The sequence below is a fragment of the Sarcophilus harrisii genome, chromosome 5 (genome assembly GCF_902635505.1).
Source record: "Sarcophilus harrisii chromosome 5, mSarHar1.11, whole genome shotgun sequence".
NCBI classification, from domain to species: domain Eukaryota; kingdom Metazoa; phylum Chordata; class Mammalia; order Dasyuromorphia; family Dasyuridae; genus Sarcophilus; species Sarcophilus harrisii.
The window spans coordinates 164,586,895-164,606,277 of NC_045430.1; the positions used below are offsets into that span (position 1 = coordinate 164,586,895).

General features: G+C 33.1%; 1 protein-coding gene across 4 annotated transcripts in view; it reads right to left on the bottom strand.

The window, feature by feature from the left end:
• The window catches only part of LOC100920401 (ankyrin repeat domain-containing protein 26-like), a 79,841-nt gene that overhangs the window by 39,692 nt on the left and 20,766 nt on the right, over positions 1-19,383 (bottom strand). For 3 of the 4 annotated variants that reach the window (XM_031938884.1, XM_031938885.1, XM_031938887.1), the window contains exons 8-16: positions 19,267-19,300; positions 13,012-13,084; positions 10,325-10,454; positions 9,667-9,710; positions 6,947-7,043; positions 2,898-2,926; positions 2,728-2,809; positions 2,561-2,632; positions 77-358 (exon numbers count right to left, since the gene is read on the bottom strand). In XM_031938884.1, the coding sequence (XP_031794744.1) occupies positions 77-358; positions 2,561-2,632; positions 2,728-2,809; positions 2,898-2,926; positions 6,947-7,043; positions 9,667-9,710; positions 10,325-10,454; positions 13,012-13,084; positions 19,267-19,300 (843 nt within the window). The remainder of the gene's footprint in view (positions 1-76; positions 359-2,560; positions 2,633-2,727; positions 2,810-2,897; positions 2,927-6,946; positions 7,044-9,666; positions 9,711-10,324; positions 10,455-13,011; positions 13,085-19,266; positions 19,301-19,383) is intronic. The other variant, XM_031938886.1, reaches the window with a different exon arrangement.

Sequence of the window (19,383 nt, forward strand, 5' to 3'; positions counted from 1 at the left end):
ATTGGAATGTAACAAATTGAGCACTAATTTACATATGGAAAATTCATAATGTTAACCATATACCTTTCTTTCTTACCTTTTTCACCATCCTCTTTTTCTAGAAATTGTTCACACTGCTCCTGGGGGCCTAGTTTTTCTACCAGAGTTAAAACCTTAAAGCCAATCTCAGGCCCACTTCCAGCTTCAGCAGCTGCTTCAACTGCTTCATCTTTTTTAAATGTAATTTTTCCAAATTCTGTGGATCCTGAATGATTTTTGGTCAGTGCCAGTGATTTGCAAGCATAATTCCCATTAAAATTCAAATCTGTGATAGTCTTATTTTTCAGAGAAATGCTGGTAGAATCCCAATCAGAATCATCTGAAAAATAAATACATCAAATACAGTTAAAAAATACGTCAATTTTATCCATCTGACATATTCTTTAATATTTTCATAAAATATCACTTAAAATACCACCAAGCTTAATGACTTTATTTTGTTTATTTATGAATCCTACATTTTATCTTTTAGGTACTATGAAGAAAAAAGCACCAACTATTTTCCTTCAGCCTATTCTCTTTTAATTGAATTACTATCTCTAATTATAGAGCTCTAGCTCAACATCAAAGTCTATCTTCATGAGTGGTTCCAAAGAATTTATTAGTAAAATCCGTGGGGTAAAGGTTTTTCTTCAAATAAAAACCTTTTACAAATAACATACGAATTTGACTTTTCATTAGTCAATAAGAATCTCAACCAGTGACTTTTAACCTGGGATATATTTATAGAGAACTCTCAGGTAAGGAAGCTCCCTCTAATAAAGTAGGCTAGTACCTTTACTGTAACTTCTAGTCTTAAATGAACTCATTTATGCCTATGACACTTAGAAATTAAATGACTTGTCCAGGATCACATAACCAGAATGAATCATAAATAAGATTTGAAACCATGTCTTTTTGGCTATGAGAACTAGCCAATCTATCCATTTTGCTAAATGCTTACCAAAATGCTTACAGTTAAGGTCCTTTCAGTGCCTTTATATTTTTTAAAAGAACTGCTACTTCTTTTGGAAATGATTTCATCATTTATTTTCAAATATAAATTCAACATGAAAATGACAATTTAAGTATTCCTTTTAAAAATATGACAAGACTACATTTATTCTAGTTCTAGTTTCTACATTTCTATTCTATTCTATTCTACTATTCTAGTTTCTACATTTATACTAGTCTCAAAAAGTGGAAATAAAGGACAATGATGTATAAAAAAAGATAAACACATCAGAATAATATAAACATTTAATTTCTTGGTCTTTAAAGTTTCTCCCATCTTTTATTTAATCATGGAATGACCAAGTTATTGCTCAATTATCTCCTTTTCACTGTCTAATTACTTGAGCTATTTATAGTCATTCCTCAAACCTTATCTGACTTTGGGCCTAACATTCTACTGATATTTTTTTCAGCCTTTATCTTTCTTGATCTTTTATAGACTCAGATAACTGCCTCATTACCAAAATCTTTTTACACTTTCATTATTTGATTGGGAAATGGTAGAAATAAGTCATACCAGACTATTTTTTGATAGAGGTACTATACTGACTGAGTAGGAGATTATAGTCATTATAATTTACTTAAATTTCAGCAAAGCATTTGACACATTCCCTCATGTCATCTTTGTGGATAAAATACCAAACACAAGCATAAACACAAAACAGAAGTATGCATATATAAATGTTCATCAGAATTTGATAGATTCTGTTGAATTATGTGTTCAGTGTCAGCTCATATAGCTGCCATAAAAGCTAGAGGAATTTTATATTAAAAGATATATAATGTCCATAGGAAGGATGATGTTAGTCTGCCTGACCAATTCCTTGGTCAGACAACACCTGAAAATTGTGCTTAGTTTTGGACACCATATTTTAAGAATGGCTCCTGGATCTTTCCCAACTTGTAGATCCTCCTGAGTCTGAACTCATCATTTTCTTTCTCCACCCATCTCCTATCTGTTTAATCACCAGTTTTTTAATGTTTCTTATCTTTGTTAAAAACAGGCCATCTTCTCAGTCATCTGGGTCTACATCTTTGACACTTTTTTCTTATCCCACATACACAAATGTGTGTGTATGTGTGTATAGAAACACAATTATTCAAAAGTTGCTAAATCCCAATGATTTTACAACAGCTGTCATCATTTCTCTTTTGTTCATTCTCAAATTCACCCTCTTACTTCCTGATCTCATCAACTTTTACTCAGATTTTTGTAGTAAATTATTAACAGGTCTTTTTATGTTTGATTCCTATCTTCTCTGATCCAGTCTACACAAAGTTCTCAAGTAATCTTCTTATATTATCTAATTGTAATATAATTATCTTTTCCTTGAGGCAAAGAACTGTTTCTTTTTATCTTTGTATTCTGGAGTCAAATAGCACATACTTGAGATGCACATGAGACATAATAGTTGATTAACATACATTAACTTGAAATGGGAGTGTACATAGATTATTTATTGGAATTATACTCCTTCATGCAATATAGAAAAGAACAAGGAAGTATAAAATTTACTTATTCTCATACTTGTAATGAAAGGAAAAAGGAAAATACCATCAACGTCATCTGCATCATCTAAATCAAATTCCTCCATGAAATCTGTAATATAAACAAGGGAAGGAAAAAAGAAATATGAATATTGAATAGTCTTTAAATATACTTTTCTTCCTAAATTATGGAATTATAAAACTTACGAAATGTTTGTTTTTCCTTAACTCCATTTTCAACTTTTTGATTTGTCAAAGAATCTTTCATGTGAAGAGTGGGTTGAATGGCCTATGAAACAAGATAATTAAATAAGATAGTTATATTGAAAGTTTTCAGTACATATCAGATAATAAATTTAAACTATCAATGTTATTACCTTCCAATTAGGTTTTCTCTGAGAATGATCTGAAAAAAGAATAAGTTTTATTATCAATTATAATTAAGCAGTATAATTCAATCACAACTTCATGCAAAATGAATAGGGTTGTTGGACCCCATCATAGGATTTAAAGAATGAATATTCAATTTGATAAAATTCTTATTATGGCATTTACATGAGAATAATTATACTCTATTAGTAAGCAGTACTTGAAATAAACATAAGAATATAGTATTGACCCAAAGTACAATTTATATTTCAACTATATCAGATTTCAAGAGACTCAAAAACATAGGTGTACATATACCAATAGATAATTTCTCATCAATGACACAAATAAAAGTTTTCTTTTTTAGGAGATGGATGATCATATTCTATAAGGGGTAGATTACAAAATTGATGTTTTAGTGCAGCAGCATGTCTTCCAAGCAATGAGAATATTTAATGTAATTATACTATAAGTGGTTACAGTTTAGGTGATTTCTTAAATATATAATTTGCAAAATCCGCTATTATATAAACAGTAAAGAGAAAAAAACCACATTCCTCTCATAGAATTAATATCTAGAAACAAATATTCTGAATACATCCATTTAAATGTATACTTACAGAACAGTTAATATACTTTCATTTCTGCCCATAGCCACATTGTCCACTGGCCTATACCTATATTTTTTGTGGCCTAAATCTTAAAATTTCTTGATCCATTCATGAAAGAAGGAATATAAAATACATATGAGAAATGATGTATATACAACATGCTAATTTTGCAAGTAATTTAAAAATTGTTTTTAATTATCTCAATTACTAATTCAATATTATTAATATACAACAACCCTTTTAACATATATAATTTAACATTAATGGAAAACAAAACTACTTACATATTGACACTGAATCTTGGAAGATAAAAATTAAGTTGGGAGAAACATTATTTTATAATATTAAATCAGTCCAAAAAAGTATTTAGAAATTGTTTATTATACTAAATTATGAAATTAGTTTTAGCATGTCAATCCACATAATTAAGAAATTGCAAGAAATTTTAAAATAGGTACTTCCAAAATCGCACAAAGCACATTGCTTTACTTCTTATTCCATATGCATCAGTAATATATGCATTTAAGCTAGCTTCTGTGTAAATATTTTTACTCACTCAAGGAAGCTAAAATAGACATTAATTATTATCCTTCTCGATACAGAAAGGATAGATAAATTGCCTAGTATGTTTCTTTCTGACCTTGGCTCTCTTTTTCCTCAATCATGCTGGCAATACTTTCTGAATGGGGCAGAAAACACTCCAATTGCTATGGACAGCTGGAACACATGTTTAATTTCCAGGAGACAGGGATAGCCTATGCTGCTAGAGGTAAATAATACTTGTTCTTTTGTGTATATTCTGTGTGGGCATCATTGAAAACATGGCAATAAAGTGTTGTTTTTTTTTCACCTCAGAAATTAATGAGGAGGACTGTATATAATTCAGACCAGGTGGGGAGGAGAAGTCACCCTCAATCTTGTCAAGTTTCCCAAGTTTCTATAACCATGAACTCAGAAGTTCTTAGGGATACATGAATATTTACATATAATTCTTTTTGTCATTGTTTTATATTTGTTCTACATTTCCCTTTAGGAAAAGTTAAAAAAGAACAATAGTTATTGTGTCTAAATTTAGTAAATCTTGAGATGGATTATAATGTCATGTACATAATAGTAGGTACTCTGTAACATTAATTGATAATGTTTATAGTTAGTATATCTTTAAAAGAAACTAATAAATCGACATATTGGGAAATAATTGTCAGGAAGATTAGTAAAATCCAGGAAAGCTTTATGGAGTTTAAACATGGAAAAGTTTCTGAAGGAAGAGCAAGATTTCAATAGATGGTCTAAATAGATACAGAGCAAGAAAATATACAGAAAAAACAGAATAGTTTGGCTGAAAAAGATAGAGAGATGGACTAAGGCTGGAAAGATAGGTCAGATTCCTACTGTCAAGGACCTTAGACACTAACCCTTTTTAATCTTTAAATGTTTTCTGGTAAGTAATTCTTTGCTCCCTAGCTATTTTGAAAATTTTTTGTGAAAAAATTTTTTTCATTTTGTATTTTATCTTATGGCCATCTTTTTTTAACATCCTTAGTGGAAGGATTTGGGGAAGATGGCATAAGTGGTCAGGAAATTTCAAGTTCTCCAGATTTCCCCCCACAAATGGAATAAGTTTGCACCTCAGGGAGAACAGACTGGTGAAAAACAAAGCTGCCTTGGGACACAACAGGATAGAACTGGGATAATGGGAGAGAACTCAATTAAAGATCTAAGGACAGGGATTAACCAGTGTGAAGTGCATATACTTCCAGGCTAACCCCACAGAAACAGCAGGGAAGAGTCCTGGGGCTAGCTGGGTTCCTCTGAGGAACTTTCACCTCCAAGACCGCTTAAGGAGTTTGGGGTCTGAGTCCAGGAAGACTGAGGGAACCTCACTGATTAGGAACATTAGGCCCATCTGTGTGGCTGAGTCTTGGCCCTGGAGAAGAAGGAATCAGCACATTGCGGGGAGGGAGGATGTGCAGAGGCAGTGGGGTGGAGATTGTGAGCACTTGTGGGAGGGTAGAGCTCTTGAATTGAGGTTCCAGTCAGGGCAGAGCTGAAGTGAAACTACAGGCACTATTGACCCACTTCACAATTAGAGGTGCTTAAACTAATACTTCTCATTTAAAAAAAATGAATTGGCAAAGAAGAAAGAACACAATCATAAAAAATTACTATGGGAATAGGGAAAACTGGGGTCCATCTTCAGAGGAGGACACAACCATAAAGAGTAACTGTGCCCAGAGAGAATTTATAAAAGAACTCAAAAAAGACTTAAAATGAGAGAGATTGAGGGAATTTTTTTTTTTTTAATTCAAGAAAAACAAGATGATTTTGGAAAAAAAAAAAAGTTAACCAACTTAAAAAGGAAATCCAGAGTCTTAAAGAAGAAAATAATTCTTTGAAAATTAGAATTGAGCAAGGGGAAGCCAGTGATGCAGTAAGAGACCAAGAAATAACAAAACAAAATATAAAGAATAAAAAAAAGAACAGAATGTGAAACAGCTTATAAGAAAAACTTGTAAGCTTATAAAAAATCCAGAAGAGAAAATATAAGAATAATTGGATTACCTGAAAGCTGTGACCAAACAAACAAACAAACAAAAAAGAAAACCTTGACATAATAATGCAAGAAATAATCCAAGAAAATTGTCTTGGATAGAACATGAAGGGAAAGTAGAAACAGAAAAAACCCACCAATCACCACCTCAAAGAGATCCTTTGTGGAAGACTCATAGAAAGAGTATTACTAAATTTCTGAAATTTAATGTTATATATTTTGAATCCTTCCTGAGGTTCTGCTTGGCACATGTTTTGTTTTAAAAAGAAGAAAATAGGAAAAAAATTATAAAAAAAATTCCCATAATCCCCCTCAAAAAAAAATCCTGGACTGTCTGACAGGCAGCAAGATGGGCCAAAAAAGAACTCCCAATATATATGAAAGCAAAGGAGTCTTTGATTGCTTTCTCTTTCTGGTTCCAATGCAGCCATCTTTAGCTGTCTATTTTTCTCAGTTTCTTTTGCCTATTTTTTTTCTGTCACCATTATTGTCATCAGTCTACAGAATCACTTGTCTTACAAGTATATGAACATAAACTAAATAATCTAGCTTTTAATAAGCAGATATTTTAGTTTTTTAGAAGCTTATGACACATTTTCTTTAGTTTGCATTCTATCTGACAGACACAGGAAATATACTGAAGGTTCAGAATCTGGAGATGAGACAGACTATTCCATTTTTATCTCCTGTTTCTGATTTTACTCAAGGAAGCCTTCAGTGACTACTTAATCCTGTTACTAGCACTAAGACATCATGCACCTTCTTATCTTTTTCATATTTGGAGATAGAGTCTCATCTAGCTTCCCCACCCACAAAACTCCTTTTCCCCTGCTCCAGGGTAGCACTTTTCTCTTTATTTTAAACAAACCTAACTAGCTATATAATATCAGCTTACCTTTAAGTTGTCCCATTGAAATACTACCTTTTATTGTTTGATTTGTAGCTGCAAATATATAACTGGCAGATCCTTCAGGGAGACTTGCAGAGGTACACTTATCAAATGAAAAGATCAACAAAATAATTAGTAAGCCCACTGATAAAGCAGTCCTAAATGCTTTTTCCTGGAAAATTGTGAAGAATTTCCATTTAGAAATGACAGGTCTATGGAAAATGAAATGTTAAAACATTTTCTTCAAAAGAATAACCTAATGCTTACACTTTTCAAATTTAAACTATTATCTTTTGTCTTTAGATGATATAACTCTGCTAAATTTAGTACTGTGGGCTGGAGAATACTTTATCATTCAGAAATGGCTGACTTGATAAAAGTCATCATCAGGTTATTATTCTATAATAGTTCTAACAATATAGCATATAAAATACTATTTTCTACATGCTAGTCATATGGGAGAAGAAAATATTTGGGTCTGAATATACAGCACATTTTCCCCTTAGAAGGGGCATCCATAGAGCCCTGGGCTTGAAGTCAGGAAGACTAATCTTATTGAGTTCAAATCTAGCCTCAGACACTTGCTGTATGGCTCTGGGAAATTCACTAAACCCTATTTCCCTTATTTCCTTACTGAGAAGGAAATGGCAAACCACTTCAGTTCCTTTGTCCAGAAAATCCCAAGAGTCAGATGTGAGTAAAACTACTGAATAGCAACAAAGCCTTGAACAGAGCAAATAAATCGAGATTTATCATAAATAAATATCTATGTACTTAGATTTTATACATATATATGCATACACACACAGGTAAATTTTGGGGAAAAAAAAATTAGCCTTCTGTAAACTCCTCAATGACATTTCTCCAAACCTCACACAAATAGAAAATTTTACTTTAATTACGTCATCCATATCTATTGTACTAAAGAATTAATTCTTTGATGACAGTTGAGTATTCAGTACAATTACCATCTTCTCTAGAGGTCTCCCTCACTTAGATTATGTAGTTTCTCTTCATCTAAATTCCTATCCCCATTTGTTATGTCTTTAATACATATAATGGTCTCTAAACCTTCTGGGGATCATGGTTTTTTTTTTATCTATTTGGTGATATCTGGTAAAAACAGTCTCCATACTACATTTTCTATACACTAATACACATATTCATTGCCATTTCCTCATTTTCATCTTTCCTTTCTCTGCCTTTGGTTATTTCCAACATAAAGTTGAGAGTCAAATTCTTCAACTTTGACCATCTCAATTACAAGAGACGTGGATTTCAAATCATTCCCTTTTGCCAGAAGACATGGAAAACCATCAGATTTTACTCTCAAGCTCTTAAATTCAAACAATCTATGAGATAAATCCATATAAATGTTTCCTGAGAACTAATATGTTAAAATTTATCTTTTGTCTGTCATCACATAAGCCCTCCAACCTTTTGCAACTTACTCATTCTATAAGTGATATCTACAATTTTCCAGGTCCTCAGTCTTAAAAACTCAATTACATCCTTTGCTCTTTATAGCAAGTAACCACTACATATTGCTGAATCTTCCTATAAAATAAACAAGTTATTATTTAAACCTTCCTATTTCCATAATCACTCCTGTTTATTTTATCATCTAATATCTATTGAAAGTACATCTTTTTTGCCTATAATGTACCTCTGTTCCAGTTAATTTTCTATACTGATTTATAAAAAGGTTTCCCAAAATGTATTTCTAAATATTATTGTACTGCATAATGACTCCTTGATACATATCAAACTTAAAATCTTCAAACTAACTTTCAAGGCCTCAACTCTTACTATCTTATAGGAAATACTTTGTGCTCTCTATTATAAGTTCTATTATAATTAAACCTTATGATTTACATTCCTTGCAAATATCCTTACTTCTTTCTAGCTATCCTTTCTCCTGAAATGTTTTCTTCCTTCCCCTCTACCAGTCACAATTTGGCCCAGTCAATATGCCCTAATTATTATCTCTTTTGTGAAGTCTTTCCTGATTAGTCACAACCTCCTTGGTCATTTCCCTTGTGTTGACCTCAGGAATTTTATATTCAAATTGCACAAAAATCTTCTAACAATTAGCCATAAAATCTACTTATATATGTACCTATGTCCTATCCCTTCACTTAAACTATTCATGTAGTAGGGAAGCAGGGTTGGTTTTTTGCTTTAAGTTTCTTTACTGGAATATATATATATGCTGAGACAATTGGGGTTAAATCACTTGCCCAGGGTCATACAGCTAGAAAGTGTTAAGTGTCTGAGGCCAAATTTGAACTCATATCCTCCTGACTTCAGGGCTGGTGCTCTATCAGCTGCCCCTGGAATATTTCTTAATAACTAGGACAGCATATGGTATTGGTATTTGTTCATTGAATGATTGACTAACTGAATGACATTTTGAAATTGATATGGTAATAAAGGTAGAGTGGAAAGTAGGGGGTCCTGAAAGCTAGAATCCTTACATTATTTTCTTGGCTCTGTCCTCACTAAACTAGGTCTAAGACCAGAAGCTAACTAACTGACTTCTGTGGGTTTGGTTTCTTCATGTGTTAAATGAGTAGTTGGATTAGATTATCTTTAAGGTCCCTTCCAGCTCTAAAGTTTTGATTCTAGTTCCACCCAGGCAACTGCAGTGATTAGTAAACAAGTAAATCTAAAATGTAATCATCAAAGTTTCAAAGTTTTTAAATTTTCTAAATTAATAAAAATACCTCTGAATTCCAAGGTGATTCTGCATCATTTGCCAACACTATATCTGTAAAATATAGGTAAATGACTACATTAATAATTAGAAGATGTGCTGCTAAGCACATGAAAACTATTCAAATATGTCTATTCACAGTCACTTCAGGAAAAATTAAATGGAAATGACAAGAGAAAAAAATTCCAGGATTCAAAAATAGATTCAGAGCAACATTTGGTTTAGGTATTATGGGCAAGGTAGGGTCCTTCAAATAAAGAAATTAGGGGCTAAGTGGTATACAATGATTCTTTTGTTCTAAAACACACATTATGGATAAAAAGGAGAGAAAGATGGCTTATATTTGAAATAGCTCAGAGTTAGGTTATATATATTAAATTTACAGGTTAATAATGGTATTTTTCAAAAAAAAAATTTGTAAGCATATTCTACAATTTGAGGAGTAGCACAGCATAGTGGACACAAGGCCAGTTTGGGATTAGGAAGTCCTATTTCTGATATATTGGCTGTATTACCATAGGCAAGACATTGAACATTTTAGCGTCCCAGGCTACTGGTAAGAGTATTATAAATTGTAGAACAGCAGCAAATCTACATTGCTAGAAACTTCCTCATTAGGAATTTCCTACCATGTTGAACTCACAGTTCTTGTCAAAACAATAACTTACCTTTTCTAGCAATACTTCTTGCTGATGTACTGTGTTCTTTGGGAATATTTGGTGTTTCAATAGGTGTTTGTTTTCTAGTTTCTTTTTTGACTAATACACCATCTTCCTGCTCCAACTCTATTATTTCTTCCTATGATTAATGAGAATGATATGTCCTCTAAAAATTTACTTCAACCTATTGCCAGCACAAATAATGCAAATCTATCCACTATACCATAACTGTTGGTTATAAACTAATGGATCTAAAAATCAAGTCATGCAAAAAATTAAATTTTTAAACATTTAATATATATAAAAACTTTTCTCAACAAGTAGAACTATTCAATTACTACAGCACATATGCTAATGACTTTTAATTATTTCTTCAAATAGTAGGAACTGAGAAAAATAATATAATACACAGTTCCTTATCCTCAAGTAATAATCTAAGAGGAAAGACAAACTTCCCTTTGATTGAAGGAAGTGCCAAGAATTTTAAAGCCTCCACTGAAGGAGGGGACTCAGCATAGACATTTCATTTCTTACTCTGTTGCACTCTTAGGGACTCTGATCTCCATTATGTCCCATCACTAGGTAAATTCCCCCAACCTCAAAAAGCTTAATTTCCTCTTATACTGTGTATTATCTTCCTCCATTAGATTGCAACTTCTTAAGGGCTACTCATCAACTATAAAGGATGCCTTTTGTAAAAAAAAAAAAATTAATGGAGACAAAATCAGCAGGTTTAATTATATAGAGATTTGTATAACAAAAATAGTTGCACTTCTAAAATTAAAAGAATAGAAAAGGTTTGGAAAAATATTTTAAATTACTTTATAAATCAAGTGGGATAATGACAATATGTAATAAATACTTTCAATCCTCAACATTCATGTTCTTTAACTTTTGCAGCTTCATGAATTTGCATAATTTAATTAGTAACTTCATTTTCACTTTCATGTTGACAACTAGTATTCTCAACAGAGAAAAAAAAAAGGAGAGGCAAAATGTCGCAAATTTGTGTAGCAGTTGGTATATACTAGGCACTTCATTGGGCTTGTTCACCCTATTTCTGGAGATTAAAGAAGTCCCTATGCATTTCTTTACATATTTTTGTTATCTGCCTTTAAACTCAAGTTTTGTAGTGCAAGTCTCATGGGGTCCTCTGAACAACAACATTGTATATGTCTCATTATAGAACCATTAAGAAAGTAGATGAGGACACCGTGAAATGAGAAATTTTTTTTAAAGGGAGATATTTTAAACAAAAACTTTGCAAATCATACAACAATAAAACTGTAAACAATACTGTGATCACAAGATTCTATAGCTTAGAAAAGATACTTATTAAGCATTAATATATTTCAGATACTGTGCTAAGAACTGGGAAAATAAATATAAGAAAAGCAAAGACACTCCTCCCCTCAAAGAGAATAAATTCTATGAGAAAATACTACATAAAAGGAAGTTGGGGAAGGGATCCATCTGGCTGGGGTGGGTGGGAGATGGCAGGAAATTAGTCTAAATAGAGTAAGAGGCTTATGCTGTGTTAGAAATGGTATGAAGAATTATCTCTAGCTAGGGAAAGATTGCAAATGTAAAAATGCCTCAAAATAAAGCAGTGACTGAATAAAAAATAATAATAACTTCGTGAAAAATGTCCCAATTTCCCAATAGAGAAATGTAAATCAATGCAAGTTTATCAACTAGGTTGTCAAAAATTGCAAAAAAAATATATAAATTAGGACTATGGGAAATTTTAATATGCCACTGGCAGGACTGCACATTGGTACAGGCATTTTGGAGGACAACATACATTATTATCTTTTAGTTTCATTGCTATCATTCCATTGCCAAGAATTCATCCTAAAAACAGCACAGGGGGAAAAAAGGAACTAGCCATACAAAAGTATGTACAGAGTTCTATTTGTAGCAGCAAAAAATTATAAACAACCTCTATACATAACATTTGAAAAATATTATGGAATGGCTCATAGATTTAGACCTAGAAGAGATTAAATATCACCTAGGATATAAAGATTTTTTTTCCCTCAAAGATCATCTACTTGAGAGTATCATGGGATACAATACTTTTTCCAATGCACAAATAAATACAAAGCTACAAGGAAAAATGGAGAATGATACAAACATATCATCTCAAAGTAAATTACATTTTTCAGATAAAAAGTTAAGATAAGATAAGAGTTAGGAGAATATTGAGAGACATCAAAGTGGTTTTGAGAAATAATGTGGAGCTCACAACTAACCAGAAGAAAAGAGTATATTCCATGAGGTGAGATTATCCCATTAATTGACAGGCTAAATTCATGGAAGAGTTTAGCACCCTAAAAGAATTAAATATAAAGGGAAGAAAGATACCATGAGGCATGGTGGGAAATGAGGTAGATCAGACCATTAGACAGAAGCTGTGGCATGAGCCATAGACAAATGTATAGAGAAAATTTTACCCTCAGGGGATTTTTGACATAACTTGGATTTCTGCCTGAAGGTAAAGTGGGTCCTACAGAGGGTGAGACTATAAAGTAAACATCAGTGTCCTTTCCTGCTTGCCTCAGGGAATAATTTTATCAATACTTCAGGCTCTCCATGTCAATCCCACCTAGAAACCCAGGAATTCATCAAAAGCATCCTCCAAACTGAAATTTAAGAATAATAATAAAAAAAAAAATTCCATAAAGAAACTTTACCTTCTTAATAAAATCTAATTCTTCCTTATCTTTGGTTGGCCAGAATTCACCAGTCCCTGGTTTGTCAGAGAATCTTTTAAAAAGAAACCAAAAATTAGTAGTTTTATTTCCAGAAGACAATCAAGGCTTTTTAGTTGTTGCAAGGTGCTTTACCACCAAATGATACATTACAAGAATGACTTTAGAACAGGGTATGTATTCCTACTCAGAGATTCAATTTGGCAAAGAAGAAAATATTTGTGTAGAAGTTATGAGTCTGTCCTCCAAAATAATCTTTATTTTTTATACTCCAAAGTTGAAAAATGAACACAAGGGATTAATCACTAAAATCCTGAAATTTATTTGTTGCATGTCATTCTCTGTGTCCTCTTTACTGGATTCTTATCAATAATTTCACTGAGTCTCTTTTTTTCTTGAAGTTACCCTTTACAGATTTCAACTCTAGATTTGAGTTGTATTTTTTATTGATTATTTTGTAAGTTTTTGACTCTTTGTGACCCCATTTGGTGTTTTCTTGGCAAAAGTGGAATTGATGGGGGGAATCCTGAAACTATCTCTTTCTGACTTTGGGGAGGAACCCTGAAACTGTCCTGACTTTGGGATAAATGCTTGAGAACTCCTTGAAGGGGAAAAACTCCTTGAATTCTAGGAGAGTCCTGCCTCAGGGAATCAAGATAAAGTGATTTCTTTCTGTTATCCTGGAGGAAACCAGCACACTTCCCATTGATTACACTCTTTACTGAGTTGAAGATTAGTCAAGGGATACTCATTCAATTGAAAATCTATTCTATTGGAAGATTGCGGTCTGATTTCAACTCAAACTGCCTTCAGCTCCCAATCAAGATAAAATAGTTATTTGCTAGCTCAGTTCTTCACAGAGGACCTAAAAGCAGGAACATGCCATGCCAAGGAACCTCTCTCTCAACTTGGCAAAGCTGCCTGCTAGGACCCTCTGTTGCCTGAGAAAGCATTCTCTTCTCAGTGTCAGCCTTCATTTCCCTAACAGGACCTTGCAGAGGCCCAAAGCTGGAATCATGCCAGGCCAAGGGACCTCCTTGACATAACTACCTGAGAGGATCCCCTATCCCTTGAGAAGGCATTCTTTCTCAGTATTAACCCCTCTTTATCTCTCTCACCTATTTCCCTAACAGGACTACACCTGTCGGAATTTCTCTGCTAGGAAGTTTACCTTGCCACTGAGGGAGTCAGTCTTCCTCTTCCTAGCAAAGGCTGACTTCTCAGAGCCAACAATAAATTTTTTGTCATTCTAACTTTTTGGGTTCATAAATTCTTTTAGGAGGGCCCTGTGCTGACCAGAAGGGGTTCCCATAACTCTTGGCCCTGCACCGAACCTCATCAGAATGGTTTGCCATTTCTTTCCCCAGCTCATTTTACATATGAGGAAACTGAGGCAAACAGGACTAAGCTAGTAAGTATCTGAGCCAGAGTAGAACTAATAAAGATGAATTTTCCTGCTTCCAAGGTCAGGGTTCTCTCTATCCACTGCTTTGAATAGCTGCCATTCAGATAGGTGAGTAGGTCATATATTCCAATCTCATAAAGGTATTTAATACAAGTGCAATTCTTCCTAGATATAATCACTGAAGAATCTGGTCAGATTATATATGTATATATATATATGTATATGAATATATATGTATATATGTATGTATATGTATGAATATGTATATATATATGTATATATATATATATATATATATATATATATATATATATATATGAAACAATTTGTAAAATATTCATGATAACTTTTTGGTTTCGAATGTCCATCTAATACAAATCCATGAATATCGTGCTTCCCTTCAGGACCTAATTTAAGACTTACCTCATTATAGAAATCTTCCATGAATCACAAAATCAGAAAAGTCAATTTAGGTCACTAAAAAATTTACCTGTTTTCCATACGTGCAAATCATAAAATTATTAGTCTTTCTTTGCTGCTAGCAGCATTTTTCTACAATTGCTGTGGTAATCTGCTTTTAGGAAGGTCAACTCCAGATTTATCTATTCAAATGGAGGGGAAATAGTTGGAGGAAGGGAGGGTTTAAAATTCAAGGAGCTTGGAGTATTGTGATCAATTGATTGGTGCCAAGAATTTCCAGAGGAAATAATGAGATTTGTCAACTGTTCTGTGTCAGAGAATTCCCTGGGGATACTCAGGATTTGATGACCTGCTTGGGATCACAAATGGATTATGTGACAAAAGGGGAAACTGAACACTGTTATCTCTACTTCCAAACTCCTTCCCTATTCACTAACCTAGCATCTTTTCTCAGCTCTTTAGAATCTGTTACACCAAGGCAGCTTTGTCCTTCTTTTTAATTTCTTAATTCTTTGAAAGACACACCCAATTTCCTTTTCCTTTTCTTTAAACTTGCAATTTTAGTTATTTGACCTTTTAAATTCCTCTTTTCACTTTGATTCCATTTCCTCCTCCTTCTCATAACCTTCATGTCTCTTGTTATGTCCTCCATCTCTTCAAATCCTTATCTTTGATCTCACTTTTTCCTCTTTTAGATGGAGTCTTTCTCTCCATCTCAACTCACTTCATTTTCTTAAAGCTTCCTGGATTTATTAACTTTCAATCTCTGGAACCTTTTGCAAAATTTTAAAGACTTCAAATCCTTTTCAAATTCCTTCTTGAGTTCAGCTCCTCTTGCTTTTTCACACAATCTCATTAATGTGAACTCTAAAAGAACTCATTCAGTCCAGATTATCAGGAATAATGTAAATGTAGAAACAAGACTATCCTATTCCCATTATCAACCATAATCTTATTCAAAAGATCAGGTTAGCATTATCTACTACAGACTCAATCCACTTTGTTATGCTTAGTGCAACTACTCATAATGTGCATGCTTGTATTTTCTAGCCTGGGCTCCTTCCACTCCCCTCCTTAATTTCCTAATTCCTCCCTTAATCCCTAGACCTGGCCCTCACTTCCCTCCTACTCTGACTTTAAAAAGCCATGTCACTGAAAGCATCATGCTTAATCATATATGATTTAGCTTAGCTTATTCTTATTTGATATAGCCCCAAAGGTATTTCACATTAATAAATGGCATCCTTTGTGGGTTTGAGAAATGTCTTATGTGAATTTATGATATTTTGAATCACTCTCCTGGTAACTGAATACTTCATTCCTCTAATACTTTTTCATAAAGTGTCAAACCCATATGGCTTTATTATAGACACAAGTAAAGTTACTCTGATTTAATAAGTCTCCTTAGGAAGCCCAGAAATTCTGCAAGATGCTCTTTGGAAACTAACGTTTCACTAGGTACCTAGTCATTTGGATCTACTGAATAGACAACTCTAAGGAGACTGTCTCATTTGGTTTTTAGGAAATTTTAAGAGGAAGTCACAATTCGCCAATCACAAAAAATTTAAGATTGTCATAAATAGTCAATTAAGTTATTGGCAGTCATTTTTTTGATGTTAAAATCCAAAATTGGTAATTGGAAATTGTATGATTGTTAACTAAGTTATTTGAAAGTATTGTCACAATTTTAAACCTAAATTATGGTGTATAGAAAGGAAGGTTTAAGGTGAAAACCTTATCTAGATGGGTTTTGCTAAGATTTTTTTAGATCCCTTTGCCTTGGGATTTGAGAGTATCTTCTTCCTCCACTGGTGAGGAAGGAGGGGGGCGGTGCTAGAGGTGAAAGAAAAGAAAATGCATGCTAGCCCCACAGGCTGGAATGGCAGGTACAGCTCTTTCTGGGTTCCTGCTAAATTCCCTAATTTATAAACTAGTAAGGTTTCTTTAAACTATCATGCAGCCTTAGGAAAAAAGCTTGGTATGGGTGATGAAATTCCCACAAAAGAAATGAGTCTAGTGAGAATCTACATATCTGTTTATTATATAGAAATTATTTCTAATAATCTTTTTATAACAGGAAGAGTTTAAAGAAAAAGAAAAGTGATAAGTCCCTTTGAACAGTTAACAACTGTACATTTGTTTCTAATATACTTTTGAATTTTTATATTCTACATCTTATGTCTTAGTTTATTGCTATTTATTGCTTAGTTTATTGCTATCTTATAAAGTAAAAACACTTCTGTTATGTTGGACTTAAAATAATCTACTTAGATATCAAAGTTACTGCTAACAGTGTAAGATTATAGTCAATATAAGATTATAGTCAATTGTTATTTAGAACCAAATCTGAAATTCTTATTTGAGATAAAATCTCCTGAGGCAGTAGCTGACATTGTTTGAAGTTTTGAATTCAGGTATGATTATCTGATGGACAAGTAACCAATCCACCATTCAAGGGAAAGGCCATAAACTATTCAGAAGCATGTGATCCTGAACTGTTACAGGGATACCCCGCCCTCCATACACATATAAATGTGTATATGCATATTTATTTGTGTGTATTGGTATATGTGTATATATATGTGTGTGAATGTATATGTATATATGAAATAAGGTCCTGAAATGTTTCTCAATGATGATAGGCTATTGATATAACCATTTGTGGGATCCAATTGTTATTCAATTGATTATTAAAATTAAACCTGAAACATCTTTGGTGTGGTTTGGATAAAGAGAATTTTAATGTAACCAGTTTCCTTAGAAGATGTAACTTATGGAATATTTTGTGTTACATCAATGAAAATTTCAATTTTATTTAAATTTATTACTATTGTGGGAATGATATCTGTGTATCCTATGCTAGAAACATTTTTCTATATTTTTCAATACAAATTCGCGCCCAAATGAATTCTGAAGGTTCACCTCCTCTACCTTTCACATTTCTTAGGGGTTTCTTTTGTTGACACCTTTGCCAACTAAGTTGAAGTCTTTCTCTGCAGTTAGTCAAGTCTCTACTAAAAGAGACAAAAGTTAAGTGTCCCAGTTACAGTGACAAGTGTCCCAGCTTTCACATCACAAATAATCCAAACTGTGGCTGAGGCACTTAAATTATTTTCACTTTGCCTGTTATCCTCAGTCTTCAGAGGAGGTAGAGAAAATTAATCTTAACTCTCTTCAGGTCAAATGATTCCTCTTATGCTTCTTGACTCCTTTAACATCTCAAGGATGAACGCTCTGCTTTTAGTGTCCTCTCTCTTCCCCTCTCTGCATAATTTTTTGGTCAGGCTAAAGCATATTCTTTCTAAGATGAGTCTTCCCTAAACATTTCTGAAGACTAGCCTATCAAGAGAAATGTCTTCTATCAGAGTCATTCATCTTCTCTACCCAATGCTTAACACCTTTTTAATGATACCATCCCTAAACCCCTACTTTAATTATTTCTTCTGGGCTTTGGTCAATTCACCTTCAAATGACTAGCACTGAATACTGAATGTGGACCAACTTCAGGAATCTTGATCCTGAGAGTTAGAACCCATTGGACACTGATTCGACTAGCTCCTCCTGGATCCTGAAGTTTACCCACCCCTTCAAATGAGACTCTGTAAGGCAGACTCAGATCTATTCCCACTCCCAGCAGGAAACAGATTGAGAAGATGAGATAATTGCCCCATATTCCAAAAGACGGTGGGACCTAGTTTTTTAAGAGGGGGAACAAGATAATGAAGTAAATAGACTCTAGCAAAATACTACCCAGTATTTGAGTGGGCCCTAGTAAAGAGCAAGCTAGAATTATTTTGTACTCTACATGATAATGCTAAAGTGATCTAACCTGTACTGATGCCCACTGCTGTAGCCTGGTCACCAATACCACCTTGTACTACTGTAGGGCAACTAAATATTGATCTGCATTTCTTTCTGGTTCCTGTTATACTTCTCTACAAGCTACTGTATTCAACATCTATCTTCTGGATATCTATTTGTTATATCTGGATTTGACCTTTCAAAAAGATTTCTTTAAGAATTGAAAGAGGAGGGAATGATATGAACTCTAATTGGTTTATTATTTGTATATTATATGTGTGTGTGTACATATACACACATAAAAACACATAAACATGTGTACATGTTTATTTGTACAATCTTTGCTTTGTATTTATAATTACTTTGTGTGTGTGTGCGTGTGTGTGTGTGTGTGTGTGTGTACATACCAGATATTTAGTAAACCTAATTATGTTCAAGATATTGAAGTAAAAACATAGATTTATATGATAGTGGGAATTGGTTAAACTGAAGAGATGTCATTTTGGGGAGCATGAGAATCTGCTTTGCCTTGAAGGATAGAAAAACCTTTTGGAGAATGGGCAATGAGGATCAATTAATTAAAAGAAATATCAAACTGCTATGAAACCTACCTGCTTAGAGATTCCTCTGCAAAACTTCTTTCCTCTATTGTAGAAAGAAGTAAAATACAATTAAAACATAAATATCAATAAATGAAATTATGAATATAAATATGGAAAGTATAATTT